We start from the raw sequence: 14,582 nt of genomic DNA, 5'->3' as shown, positions 1-14,582 counted from the left end.
AGACAGTTGGAGGCAGCTTTCATGTCCCCTGGAGCCTTCTTCAGGCTGAAGGTTCCCAGGTTTAAAGCCACATCACCTCACTTGAACATACCTTAAATGTACTGATCATAATTATATCTAGTACTCTAGCAGTGGTCTGACCTCAAAAGTGAAAGTCACTCAATCGTGTCCAACTTTTTGCGACTTCATAGACTATACAGTCCATGAAATTCTTCAGGCCGGAATACTGAAGTGGGTAGCCATTCCCTTTTCCAAGGGATCTTCCCAACCCAGGGATTGAACCCAGGTCTCCCGCATTGCAGGCGGATTCTTTACCAGCTGAGCCACCCTGGAAGCCCAAGAATACTGGAGTGGGTAGCCTATCCTTTCTCCAGTGGATCTTCCTGACCCAGGAAGTGGACTGGGGTTTCCTGCATTGGAGGTGGATTCTTTACCAGCTGAGCTACAAGGGAACAAAACCTGACCCGCCGCCCATTTTTCTGCATATTGTACTATTACTGCACCCTGTGTGTGTTTTAAGTCGCTTCAGTGGTGTCCAACCCTTCGACCCTATAGACTGTAGCCTGCTAGGCTCCTCTGTCCTTGGACTTCTCCAGGCAGGAACACGAGTGGGCTGCCATTGCCTCCTCCAGGGGCTCTTCCCAGCTCAGGGATGGAACCCAGGGCTCTTCCGTCTCCTGCATTGGCAGCAGGTTCTTTACCACTAGTGCCACTTGGGAAGCCCTACTGCACCCAAGAGCCCGTTAATTATTTTCATGTCTGTGTCGCAATATTGTCTCACGCTAAATTGTTGAGGCCCCAAAGCCCTTGGATGCTACTTGTGTGATTGATGACTTTTGTACGTGTATCTGTAGGGCTGGTGACATGGTTCTGAAGTGGGGAGGACAGCGGCTGGAAATGTTTTTGGCTGTCCCAGCTGGCAGGGAGAGCAGTGGCAGTGGCGCTGCCGGCCTCTAGTCGGTCGAGGCCGGAGATGCTGCTGAACACCCCCCGGTGCGTGGGACAATGGACGTCAGAACACCAGCAGCGTGAGGGCGGACAGGCGCTGCTCTAGTGTAGTAGCTGAGGGCGTGGGCCCGGAACCCGGCGGGGTCTCCTGACGGCCCTCGGGCACTGGCCGCACTGTTCTCCCGAGGGTGGTGCGTGCTCTTCCTGGGCTCCCTGAGGGAACCCTGGTCATCTGTAGCGTGTGTTCACATTTCCTGTGTCATTGCCTTATAACTTAGGAAAGGAAGTGATCATCTGTCTTGATTTTTCATTTTGACTATTTTTAGTGAGCTCGAGGAAATTTTTTTTAAATATAGAAAACTATATTTAACATTTTAAATAAGTTTGACACATACTCCTAGCTACCCAGGGATAACTTCACTAACATTTTGGTGCCTGGCATTGAATCCTGGATGCACCACCTACTGATTTTGTGACCTTGGGCACTTTACCGTAGGGGGAGAGTGACTGTGCCTGTCTCATAGAGTTAACCGAAGGACTGAATGCTTGTAGTGCGTGGAAAGTGTTTGGAACAGCCCCTGGCACACTGTCAGAGCTGCTTAAGTGATGGTTTCCGTGCTTTTTCCCCGCATACGTTTGTGTGTGTCTCTGCATCTGTGTACGTAGTATGCAGATGAACATGGTTGAGCTTATGCAGTGTACACAGTTTTATACCTACTTTTTTGACTTGTGTGTGGAATATTTGCCCATTACTGAAAGTTCTTAGAAAACATGTTACTTTCTGTAGAACACCATGAATTTTGAGATATCAAATGTAAAATAACTTCATATGTAATTTTTTGCCCAATCGTACCTCTTAAATGGAATTTAGGAGTAAACTAGTGGTAGCAGTTGGTAATGGAGAAGGCAGTGGCACCGCACTCCAGGACTCTCACCTGGGAAATCCCATGGACGGAGGAGCCTGGTGGGCTACAGTCCATGGGGTCGCTAGGAGTTGGACACGACTGAGCGACTTCACTTTCACTTCTCACTTTCATGCATTGGAGAAGGAAATGGCAACCTAATCCAGTGTTCTTACCTGGAGAATCCCAGGGACAGAGGAGCCAGGTGGGCCTCCGTCTGTGGGGTCACACAGAGTCGGACACGACTGATGCGACTTAGCAGCAGCAGCAGCAGTTGGTAAAGGTTTAAGAAAAGTTTGAGAGGGAAGCTTAAAATTGAGAACATGTTATCCACTGGCTTCCTTTTTTATCCCTGTGGTTGAAAAAAGACCACCATTGTTAGATTTTATCAACAGACCCCTCATTCTAGTGTATAGAACTGTTAGGTTCTAGTCCCTTCTAGAATGTTGCCCCAGACAGATGCAGAGTTTCTTGGATTCTTTTGTTTATAGAATCTGTTGCCTTTTAAATCTCCCTTCTTACCTGCCAAAAAAAAAAAAAAAAAGTATAAATCCTTATACGTTTGACGAGATTCCTGCCTCTCCAACTTTCTGTTGAAAACTCACTTTTCTAAGTTGAAAATAAAAAAACCTCCGTCACCAAACACTTACGTCTAAAGTTGTTTGAGAAGTGATGAGTTTATATTTTGGAATTAGAATGTCATAGATTTTCATTTGGAAGGTGAACAGTTTGACGTGAAAGTGGGCAACTCTTTGGCTTCAGAACGGCTCTTGCCTTAGTTTTGAGGATGCCAGATTGTGTTTCAGTCTCTGTGTATCTGGGCTCTGTGTTTGTGATGTAGTTTGGAATTTTAGAAGCCGTTAAGGGGTGTGAAAGTAAACTCTTAAGATTTATTACCAGCATTTTAACTTTAGGAAGAAAACAAAAGGAAAACTAGGAGAATTTCCATCTGGCAGAAGTAGAAACATCACTGTGGCTCCTTGAGTAAGCGGAGAGGTGCCAGGGAGGGAGAGTGTCGCTGTGAGCTGTGCCTGTGGGCGGCCCCAGTGCTTCCCTTCCCACACCTTTCTCCACTGTGTCCTCAGGACTCAAAACAGGATGGGACGTTTGATTGCTTCTATTGGGAGCTTGACAGATTGCTGTGTTTTTGATAGTTGTTGATTAGTTAGCTGTGCAGCCATAGTGGGAGGGCTTTCGGAAAAGAGGTGGTAGATACGATTTACCGTTTTGGAAGGAGATCTGAGCGTCATAGATAGCCCTTAGATGTGGAGTGGCCATAGTGTCTGGACCTTGTCTTCAGGTGGTTAGTAAATCACCAACTCCACTTGAAGCAGTGGAGGCTCAGAGAAGTTCAGTATCTTTCCTGAGTCAGCCAGCTCGTAAGTGGGGAGTAGATTCTTGTTTGTTGCCTCTCAAAAAGGTAATGTGGTTGAATATCTTCCCTGGTGCTCTCCTGCCCCTGGTATCTGGGAAGAATCCTGGACAGTCAGAGAGTTGACGCTTTATCTCTTCTCTGTGTGAAAGATTACCTTGAATGGCCTGCCATGAAGCATCATTGTTTGAGATGAACTAAGCTCATTTTTAAAAGGTCTTGACCAGCATTTTTGTTTTGATAGCAATTGCCTGTTCAGAGCTCTTGGTGATCAGTTGGAAGGACACTCACGAAATCATCTCAAGCACCGACAGGAGACAGTGGACTACATGATAAAGCAGCGGGAAGATTTTGAACCCTTTGTAGAGGATGACATTCCTTTTGAGAAACATGGTAGGTTCACTGTGGGACGCTGGATCCTCCAGGAGTAACGCAGTGGGCAATTAAATCCGTTAGCATCCCCGACCCTCCCAGCTAGGGGTTTGATTACATAAATTATGGCATTTTTTTTATTCAAAAAATATTTGTTTGTCTGCTCTGTAACAGGCAGCATGTTAAGCAGTTAAGAATCAGTACGTTTAGATGTAGGTGCCATTAATAAAAATGATGATAATTAACTCGAAAGTGACTTCATTTGGGGTGGAGGGGAAGGGAGAAAAAAGTTTTATTTATTTTTGGCTGTGTCTTGTCTTCGTTGCTGCACACAGGCTTTCTCCGGTTTCAGCGAGGGGGTACCCTTCACTGCAGCGCGTGGCTTGCGCACTGCAGGGGCTCTCTCGTTGCGGAGCGCGGGCTCTGGACGCACAGGCTTCAGTGGTTGCAGCATGCGGGCTCGTAGTTGCGGCTCGAGGGCTTTGGGGTGCAGGCTCGGTAACTGTGGCGCACGGGCTTAGTTGCCCCGCAGCATGTGGGGTCCTCCCAGAAGAGGGCTGGACCTCTGTCCCCTGCATTGGCAGCTGGAGTCCCATCTACTGCGCCACTCCGCATTCCAAGGTCGACCCTATTTTTAAAAGGTGTATTTATACAAAACAAATTAGGAAAGGTCTGTAGTTGTTGTCTGACTCTTTGCGACCCCATGGACTGCAGCACGCCAGGCTTCCCTGTCTTTCACTACTTCCCAGAGCTTACTCAAACTCATGTCCATTGAGTCGGTGATGCCCTCCAACCATCTCATCCTCTGTCGTCCCCTTCTCCCGCTTTCAGTCTTTCCTAGCATCAGGGGCTTTTCCAGTGAGGTGGTTCTTTGTATCAGGTGGCCAAAGTATTGGAGCTTCAGCATCAGTCCTTCCAATGAATATTCAGGATTGATTTCCTTTAGGTTTGACTGGTTTGATTTTGTAGTCCAAGGGACTCTCAAGAGTCTTCTCCAGCACCACAGTTTGAAAGCCTCAATTCTTTGGTGCTCAGCCTTCTTTATGGTCCAACTCTCACATCCATACGTGACCACTGGAAAAACCATAGCTTTGACTATAAGGACCTTTGTCGGCAAAGGGATGTCTTTGCTATTTAATATGCTGTCTACATTTGTCATAGTTTTTCTTCTAGGAAGCAAGTGTCTTTGTATTTCATGGCTGCATTTTCATGGCTTAATTTCATGGCTGCAGTCACCACCTGCAGTGATATTGAGCCCAGAAAAATAAAATCTGTCACTATTTCCTCTTTCCTACCCTTCTGTTTGCCTCAGAATAATGGGACTGGTTGCCATGATCTTAGTTTTTTGAATGTTGAGTTTTAAGCCAGATTTTTCACTCTCCTCTTTCACCCTCATCAAGAGGTTCTTTAGTTCCTCTTTGCTTTCTGCCATTAGAGTGATATCATCTGCAAGTCTGGAAAGATGCTAACAGTTTATGGTTGTTAGTTATGTTTTATAACTCTTGGCTCCAGTTATTTTTCAGGAACCACTCTCTGTCTTTCAAGAACTTCTATTGAGGGGAAATAATAGGACCTAATTTCTAGGGGGTTTTAGTAAAGAATAAACTAGATTATGCAATTAAAATAAGTTCTTAGTAAGTGCCAGCCATCTGGGGATCCTGGGACTATTGAGTATTTAAATTATCTTCTGTAGATTTTCTGATTTTTAAGTGATTATGAATTACTTTTATAATCAGAAAAATCAGTAAGGTCATTTTAATTTCTCCCCCAAACCCAAACACAATCTGAGTTCTCTGAGGCAAGTCAGGGATTTAAATTAGTACTTTAATAGGCTCAAATCTAGTAAGAAAATACTTATGAGTTTTAAGCTTTGATTCTGACAATTATTTACTGAGACTGCTGTGCTAGGTGCTAATATATTTATGTTTTACAAATAGCATTTTCATCGCAGGGCTCATAGTCTTATCTGTCTCAGGAAAGAGAATCATTCTGTGTTTTGGAGCGCTGACTCTGGGAACCAGTCAGGAGTGGGTGGGGGAGAGACTGCGAAGGGGCTGAGGTGGAGGGCTCTGCACGTTGGTGAAGGGGTGAGCACGTTTCCACCAGGGCTCTTCTGGGGATGATGAGTGGGTCCAGACCAGCCCCCAGTGTGGCAGTGTAATTGACAGGCCTCCCTGGAGGTGGCAGAGACAAAGATGATTTTGAAGTTGTGCTTGAGGAATGGCTAGGGTAGCTGTGCTTTAATAAATTAAAAGGCGGCAGGAGGAACACATTTGAGCAGGAAGCTTTTCTCATTCATCACTGGGAAAGCACTCATTCATTAGGCACAAGCAGCAAGAGAGACAGAGCAGTGAAACTCCACTGAGTGGTTTATTCTAGTCACTGAGTTCTCATGGTCCTCTTCCTGGATCGTTTTTTGTCTGGCAGGCATCAGTTAATTAGGTGGTCACCAGTTGATAGATTAAATATGGATATATGGAGCAAGTTTTGTTGTTTAATGATATATAAAATGAGTTGAGTCATTGATTCAATAAGTATTTTATGTGAAGAGAATCTTTAGTTTGTGACTTGGGATTCTGCTTTGACCCTCTTCAGTGAAGACCCTGTGGCAGGTTTAGGGGTGGAGGACTTAGATGTACAGGTGCTGTGTCTTGGTTTGAGTGTCACAGTGGGTAGTGGCTCTGATCGCCACAGCAGACAGAAATGAAACCTGGAATCTGCACGTTCTCCTTGTGTGTCGGTGGAAGCCTGGACTTGTTACGCTTCCTGCTCGTATAGTTACGTGTTTTTAACGTCTGCCTTGTTACGCTGTGAGATTTTGAGGGCAGGGACTGTGTCTGTTCCCCACTGTGGCAATGGCTGGCACATTTGACACTCATATTTGTTGATGGAATAATTGAATGACTCACTTAACTCTTCAGGACCTGGTTATCCTTGCCTCTGACTGTGTCTTTTCTTTGGTCTATGGCTTTGGAGAATCAGCATCATCTTTTCCCTAACTAAACAGATACCCACCAGAAACCTGAATGTTCTTAATGCCTTCTCATACTACTCACTTTTGAAGTCTTGTCACTTCCTCCAGTGTATTTTTCCTCATTTCTGCCGCCTCATAGAATCAGGCCTCTTGGACCAGTTGCCTAGATTTCTCCAGTACTGTGGATTGCTCTCATTGCCTCCTGACCCTTTCACTTTGCTTTCCATGTGGAAGCCAGAGAGGTGATCAAACATATATCAAATAGGTCTTCCCCTGTCTAACACTTGTAGGCAGCTCCCCATTGACCTCTAGAACCTTCCAACTCTTTAGCCTTTATGATGTGTGATTTTCTTGTTTCCCTACCCTCTTGCCATTTCCCAGTATATTTTCTTGCTCCCCCGCCCTGCCATCTCAGCATTCTAAGTTCCTGCCAGTACTGTGCAGTCCGTAAACTCATTGTGTTCTCTTTCTTGCTTCTGCTTGGAACACCATCTATTCCTCTTCTGTTTGTCTTTTACCTGCCCTTTGGGAAGCATTGTAGTTATCTCAGCTGAGAAGTTTATCTGGTACACCTTCCCTCCCCTCCCCACTGTTCACACTGGCTTATGTTCCCCACCTGGAGTTAGCCAAGCTGCAAGGTTTGAAGACACAGTCTTAAGACTGACTTCTGACACCAGCTGCAAATTTGTGGTTTCTCAGAACCATTCTCAGGTTTGATAGTGTGCTAGAAGGACTCACAGAGCTCACTGAAGTCTGTATACTCACAGTTATATAGTGTATCACAAGGAAAAGATCCAGGTCAAATTAGCCGAAGGGTAGAATCGTTAGAGAAGACTCTTGAGAGTCCCTTGGACTGCAAGGAGATCCAACCAGTCCATCCTAAAGGAGAGCAGTCCTGGGTGTTCTTTGAAAGGACTGATACTGAAGCTGAAACTCCAATACTTTGGCCACCTGATGCGAAGAGCTGACTGATTTGAAAAGACCCTGATGCTGGGAAAAATTGAGGGCAGGAGGGGAAGGGGACGACAGAGGATGAGATGGTTGGATGGCATCACTGACTCAATGGACATGGGTTTGGGTGAACTCCGGGAGCTGGTGATGGACAGGGAGGCCTGGCGTGCTGTGGTTCATGGGGTTGCAAAGAGTCGGACACAACTGAGTGACTGAACTGAGAATCTTGGAAGGTTATACAAGGGTAAAATATCGAAAGGTTACACAGTACACAGTATTGTCAACCAGGGAACCTCACCCAAACATCAGTGTCCGAAATTTTTATTAGGCTGTCATCATGTAGATGTTATTGATTGATTGCCTAAGTGGCTGAAGTCATTCTCTAGTCCCTGAGATCTTTCTAGTGTGACTTGACCAGGGAGGTCCTCCGAAAGTCACCTCATGCATAAACTTAGCATCAACGGTTAGATGTGGCTGAGGGGCCCACTGTGGATAATAGAGACACCCCTATCACTTGGGAAATGCCAAGGTTTTAGAGATTCTCTCCCAGGAGCCAGGGGCAAAGGTCAGACTTCTCTGTGTAAGGCCAGATGCTTTACTATGTGTTTCTTTCCTGAAGCACCTGCATATCAGCAGTGTCTGTTTTCTCGTTTGTCCCCCACTGGTTGTAAACTCCTTGAGGGCAAATTGTGACAAGCTATATAACAGAGTGGCCAAGAGCCAAGATCTTGGAATCAGGATGCCTGGGATAAAACTCAGCTCTGCTGTGTACTGACTTGTGACCGTGGACACAGTTACAAACTGCCCTCTCCTTTAGTGTCCTCCTCTGTAAGATGGTGTGCATGATAGTACCTCTTTCACTTCTTTCAGAGGGTTGTTTTGAGGGTTAAAAGTGATTTATGAGATAGAGAATGAACTATGGATGTGCAAACTGCTAGACTCTGACAAAGCCATTGGACTTTTCCAGGCATATACCCTGATTTCTCATTTTTGGAACTAAATAAATACCAAAGCATGTTTGCATTTGGGTTTTTCCATTATAAAGACTTTGTTTTTCTTTCCTATTTCCTTCATACAGTGGCCAGTTTGGCAAAGCCTGGAACATTTGCTGGCAATGATGCAATTGTAGCCTTTGCAAGAAATCATCAGTTGAATGTGGTGATTCATCAACTTAATGCCCCATTGTGGCAGGTAGGTCATCTGTTGAGGAATTTATGTTAAGCCTTTATTTAAAAATTATCTTCGGGGATATCCTAAGATAATGGGGCTTGACTGATGATATTGAACTATGCAGGGTAGCTTGGACTGTGAACCTCACCAAGCTTGTGGTGGCTTGGAATTAAACCCTGCATTACCAATGGAGGCTGAAGTATAATTCAGAGACTTAAAATGCCAGAAATACTACTAACTAACTAACTAACTAACTAAATACTACTAACTAACAGTTAGTTAATTGGGTGATTTGGGGCAGAGAGCCTAATGTGGAAATAGCATAGATAATTTTGTAAAAATCTCTAGATGAGAATTCAGAGGATTTGCACACAGATTCTAGTGTGAATATACCTGTTCCATGTGTATGTTTTTGTGTTTTAGATGCAGAGAAACAAAGACCAAATTGACTATAATAAAGTGTTGCTAAAAAAGAACTTTTGAACAACAAAATTTCATGGCCTAGGGCGTCAAGCTCTGTGTCTGTGCTCTCCCCAGCTAGCCGTAGCATTCTGATGGTGTTTCTGCAGCAAGTAGGATTTCACAAGTGTTCAGTTTGTGCTGTGGGATGGCAAAGCACGGTGTTGAGCCGCTTAGGCCTCCCTTCCCCTCCTCATACCCCTTTGCCCTTGCCGTTGGTATTCTAAGTTACCTTTGTGTTCTAAATTAACCTGATCTCCCAAACAGTCCATCAAACCAAACATTCTGGAGCGTGGAAGTCAAAGGTCGGGATGAAAGTGTGCACAGACCACCCCTGCTCGCTCTCCTTGCTCGCCCTCCTTGCTCGCCCTCCTTGCACTTGTCACCCTGTGGCTCAGCTCCTGGAGACCGGCCAGGCGGTTCCCACCAGACTCCTCCCTCCCCTTCTCTACTGCTTCCCCAGTTCTAGCTTTGTTTACATTAGAAAGTAAAACATAATGATTATAGAACAATTTGAAAATTCAGAAAAGCCCATAAAGCCAAATAAAAACCACCCAGTCACACTTCCTAGAGATAATTGCTGTTAACATTTTAGTGTGCATCCATGTTATTCACACACACTCTTAAATATACAAACATTCGTATGTGACTGGGAAGAGACATACCACAGTGCCACAGTTTAAGAACTGGCTCAGGGGTAAAGAGTATGCCCGCACCGCGGGAGCTCCAGGAGACTCTGGTTCTGTCCCTCGGTCGCGAAGGTCCCCTGGAGGAGGAAATGGCAGCGCACTCCAGTACTGTTGCCTGGGAAATCCCGTGGACAGAGGAGCCTGACGGCTACAGTCCATGGAGTTGGACAGAGTCAGACACGACTGAGCGACTGAGCATGCACACACACATAGATACATCCGTGTGTATATATCTGCACACAGTATATATCCCTATATACCACATTACAAAGGTAGCAGTGACCTTTTTCCCTCATTGTTTTCCTGTGAAAAGTGAAAGTTTTAGTTGCTCAGTCATGGCTGACTCTTTGGGACCCCATGGACTGTAGCCCGTCAGGCTTCTCTGTCCAAGGGATTCTCCAGGCAAGAATAGTGGAGTGGGTTGCCATTTCCTTCTCCAAGGGTACTTCCCAACCCAGGGATCAAACCTGTGTCTCCTGCATTGCAGGCAAATTCTGTTTTGTCTGAGCCACCAGGGAATCCCATTTTCCTGTACCACCTGCATATATATTCCTTTGCTTAGCTTTTGCTCTTTAAAAATAAAGTCAATTATAGAGATATAATTTACATATATCAAAATTCACCCTTCTCTGGTGTATAGTTTGTGTTTGGACATAGTCATGTAAATGCTACCACTACCTCAGTTCAGTTCAGTCGCTCAGTCGTGTCCTACTCTTTGCGACACCATGAACCGCAGCATGCCAGGCCTCCCTGTCAATCACCAACACCCGGAGTTCACCCAAATTCATGTCCATTGAGTTGGTGAGGCCTCTCAACCATCTCATCCTCTGTCATCCCCTTCTCCTCCTGCCCTCAATCTTTCCCAGCATCAGGGTCTTTTCAAATGAGTCAGCTCTTCACATCAAGTGGCCAAAGTATTGGAGTTTCAGCTTCAACATCAGTCCTTCCAATGAACACCAGGACTGATCTCCTTTAGGATGGACTGGTTGGATCTCCTTGCAGTCCAAGGGATTCTCAAGAGTCTTCTCCAACACCACAGTTCAAAAGCATCAATTCTTCAGTGCTCAGCTTTCTTTATAGTCCAACTCTCACATCCATACATGACTACTGGAAAAACCATAGCCTTGACTAGACAGACCTTTGTTGACAAAGTAACGGCTCTGCTTTTTACTATTCCGTCTGGGTTGGTCATAACTTTCCTTCCAAGCAGAAAGCGTCCTTTAATTTCATGGCTGCAATCACCATCTGCGGTGATTTTGAAGCCCCCAAAAATAAAGTCAGCTGCTGTTTCCCCATCTATTTGCTATGCAGTGATGGGAGCAGATGCCATGATCTTAGTTTTCTGAATGTTGAGCTTTAAACCAACTTTGTCACTCTCCTCTTTCACTTTCATCAAGAGGCTTTTTTTAGTTCCTCTTCACTTTCTGCCATAAGGGTGGTGTCATCTGCATATCTGAGATGATTGATATTTCTCCTGGTAATCTTGATTCCAGCTTGTGCTTCTTCCAGCCCATTGTTTCTCATGATGTACTCTGCATATAAGTTAAATAAGCACAGTGACAATATACAGCCTTGATGTACTCCTTTTCCTATTTGGAACCAGTCTGTTGTTCCATGTCCAGTTCTAATTGTTGCTTCCTGACCTGCATACAGGTTTCTCAAGAGACAGGTCAGGTGGTCTGGTATTCCCATCTCTTGATGAATTTTCCACAGTTTGTTGTGATCCACACAGTCAAAGGCTTTGGCATAGTCAATAAAGTGGAGATAGATGTTTTTCTGCAACTCTCTTGCTTTTTGGATGATCCAGCAGATGTTGGCAATTTGATCTCTGGTTCCTCTGCCTTTTCTAGAACCAGCTTGAACATCTGGAAGTTCACAGTTCATATATTGCTGAAGCCTGGCTTGGAGAATTTTGAGCATTACTTTACTAGCATGTGAGATGAGTGCAACTGTGCGGTAGTTTGAGCATTCTTTGGCATTGTGTTTCTTTGGGATTGGAATGAAAACTGACCTTTCCCAGTCCTGTGGCCACTGCTGAGTTTTCCAAATTGGCTGGCATATTGAATGCAGCACTTTCACAGCATCATCTTTCAGGATTTGAAATAGCTCAACTGGAATTCCATCACCTCCACTAGCTTTGTTCGCAGTGATGCTTCCTAAGGCCCACTTGACCTTGTATTCCAGGATGTCTGCTACCTGCATATAGAATATTTCCACTGCCCCAAAAAGTTACCTCATGCTTCTTTGTAGTCACTAGTCCCTTCTCCTCTTCCCCAGATTCTTGTAACCACTAATCTCATTTGCCTCTTGTAGTTTTGCCTTTGGTTTTCCCTGGTAGCTCAGCTGGTAAAGAATCTGCCTGTAATTCAGGAGACCCTGGTTTGATTCCTGGGTCTGGAAGATCCCATGGAGAAGGGATAGGCAACCCACTCCAGTATTCTTGGGCTTCCCCAGTGGCTTGGACAGTAAAGAATCCACCTGCAATGTGGGAGTCCTGGGTTCGATCCCTGGGTTGGGAAGATCTGCTGGAGGAGGGCATGGCAGCCCACTCCGGTATTCTCGTCTGGAGAATCCCCAGGAGAGAGGAACCTGGCGGGCTATAGTCCATGGTGTTGCAGAGCTGGACACGACTGAGCAACTAAGCACAGCACAGCACAGTTTTGCCTTTTTAGAGTGTCATAAACGGAAATATATCACTTTTTGTGTCTGGCATAATGTCCTCCTAACAATCGCACTACAACAGGATAAAGTAGCTACTGCCTAGACGGGTGAGGACTCTTACTTTACAGGGACACGGCGAGCCGGAGGAAACGATACCCGCGTGTGCTGTGTGCTCTCTGGGGCAGTGTCGTGGCGCGTCCTCCAGGAGAGCCATCATGTTACTGAGGCATGCTCTTCCTCTGATGTCTTTGAGTCAGGAAGACTGGTTACCTCCTTGATTGTCCCAGTTTTTTGTCCTTAAATCTTTACTGCTTAGCAGAAGTCATCAAAATCATTTGAATATACAGCGTAACGATCCTATTCTTGAAGGAGTATACTCTGTGCCAGCTTAGTAACTACAGCTTGCCTATTGCTCCATCAATAGCTTTTTTAAAGTTTCTTAATTTTCTAGGTAGTGGTGGAAGATATTCTTCATAGTTAGACTTTTTTTTTTCTCTTAAATCCATGTATTTCTATAGTGTTCCCTTTTATGAATTGCTTTTTTTTCCCTCTTAAATCCATGTATTTCTATAGTGTTCCATTTTATGAATTGCTTAACAGTCGAAGTGTGTGTTTTCAAAATAAATACATTTTCTGTATACCGTAACTATCCATTAGGTTTCCCCCATCACCCCCTGCCCCAGTGAAGCATCTTATAAAATTTGAGAGTTAAAACCGAGTTAGCTCTTACGTTGATAATGAGGAGGTTTGTACTCAGCCTCCTTTTTTGGCTGCAGATAGAACGTATGCTTGTGTGAGCAGTGAGGCGGTTTAAGTGGAAGCATAGGCGCGCATAGAAGGCGAGCGTCCTCTGTGAGCGCCCTCAGCTTGGGCAGCACAGTCAACACTTTGGTGACTGGCGCCCAAGTTATTTTTTCCTCTGGATAATACATACATAGTGTGTTATTATTATTTAAATATGTAACTGCTGTAGGGATGACATCACTCACAGATTCTGATTGGCTAATTTCCTTTCCAGTAGTCTTCCTGGGAGATGACCGGTGCTCTCTCTATTTTCTATGTGTCAAAACCAGACTCTGCACTTTGAGACCCAGATACTCTACCTGGAGAAAACTGCTGTGATTCTGACTGCTAGACCTGTGTGGTTCCTGTTTGTTCCATGGTTTTGCTATGTTTTTAGACCACAGATCAGATCAGTCGCTCAGTCGTGTCCGACTCTTTGCCACCCCATGAATCGCAGCATACCAGGCTTCCCTGTCCATCACCAACTCCCGGAGTTCACTCAGACTCATGTCCATCGAGTCAGTGATGCCATCCAGCCATCTCATCCTCTGTCGTCCCCTTCTCCTCTTGCCCCCAATCCCTCCCAGCATCAGAGTCTTTTCCAGTGAGTCAACCCTTCACATGAGGTGGCCAAAGTACTGGAGTTTCAGCTTTAGCATCATTCCTTCCAAAGAAATCCCAGGGCTGATCTCCTTCAGAATGGACTGGTTGGGTCTCCTTGCAGTCCAAGGGGCTCTCAGGAGTCTTCTCCAACACCACAGTTCAAAAGCATCAATTCTTCGGTGCTCAGCCTTCTTCACAGTCCAACTCTTCCATCCATACATGACCACTGGAAAAACCATAGCCTTGACTAGACGGACCTTTGTTGGCAAAGTAATGTCTCTGCTTTTGAATATGCTATCTAGGTTGGTCATAACTTTCCTTCCAAGGAGTAAGTGTCTTTTAATTTCATGGCTGCAGTCACCATCTGTAGTGATTTTGGAGCCCAGAGAAATAAAGTCTGACACTGTTTCCACTGTTTCCCCATCTATTTCCCATGAAGTGATGGGATACTATTTAATAATAATGTCTTTACTGCCTATGACTTTGCACAAAGATAAGGAGGTGCTGATATTTAGGGGATTTAACAGACAGTCTCAGCTTTCTAAAGGACGGATTGAGGATTACTCTGGAGCTTCTGTGGAGGTGGTGGTTTGGGGGAAATGCCCAGGCTGCCTCTCAGGGCGTGTGTTTCGCGTGACTCCTGGGAGCGCTGTTCTGGCCGGGTTGTGCTCCAGGGGTGCAGTCACACAGAACACTGT

The 14,582-nt window shown here is 45.2% G+C and overlaps 1 protein-coding gene across 3 annotated transcripts in view; it reads left to right on the top strand.

Annotated features, from left to right (window-relative positions):
• The window catches only part of OTUD3 (OTU deubiquitinase 3), a 34,070-nt gene that overhangs the window by 5,053 nt on the left and 14,435 nt on the right, over nt 1–14,582 (top strand). For all 3 annotated transcript variants that reach the window (XM_025278827.3, XM_025278828.3, XM_025278829.3), the window contains exons 2-3: nt 3,467–3,615; nt 8,598–8,710. In XM_025278827.3, the coding sequence (XP_025134612.3) occupies nt 3,467–3,615; nt 8,598–8,710 (262 nt within the window). The remainder of the gene's footprint in view (nt 1–3,466; nt 3,616–8,597; nt 8,711–14,582) is intronic.

This window comes from Bubalus bubalis, chromosome 2, assembly GCF_019923935.1.
Source record: "Bubalus bubalis isolate 160015118507 breed Murrah chromosome 2, NDDB_SH_1, whole genome shotgun sequence".
In the NCBI taxonomy this organism is placed as follows: domain Eukaryota; kingdom Metazoa; phylum Chordata; class Mammalia; order Artiodactyla; family Bovidae; genus Bubalus; species Bubalus bubalis.
The sequence above is the reverse complement of the archived record's forward strand: the minus strand, read 5'-3'. Positions and strand labels throughout refer to the sequence as shown.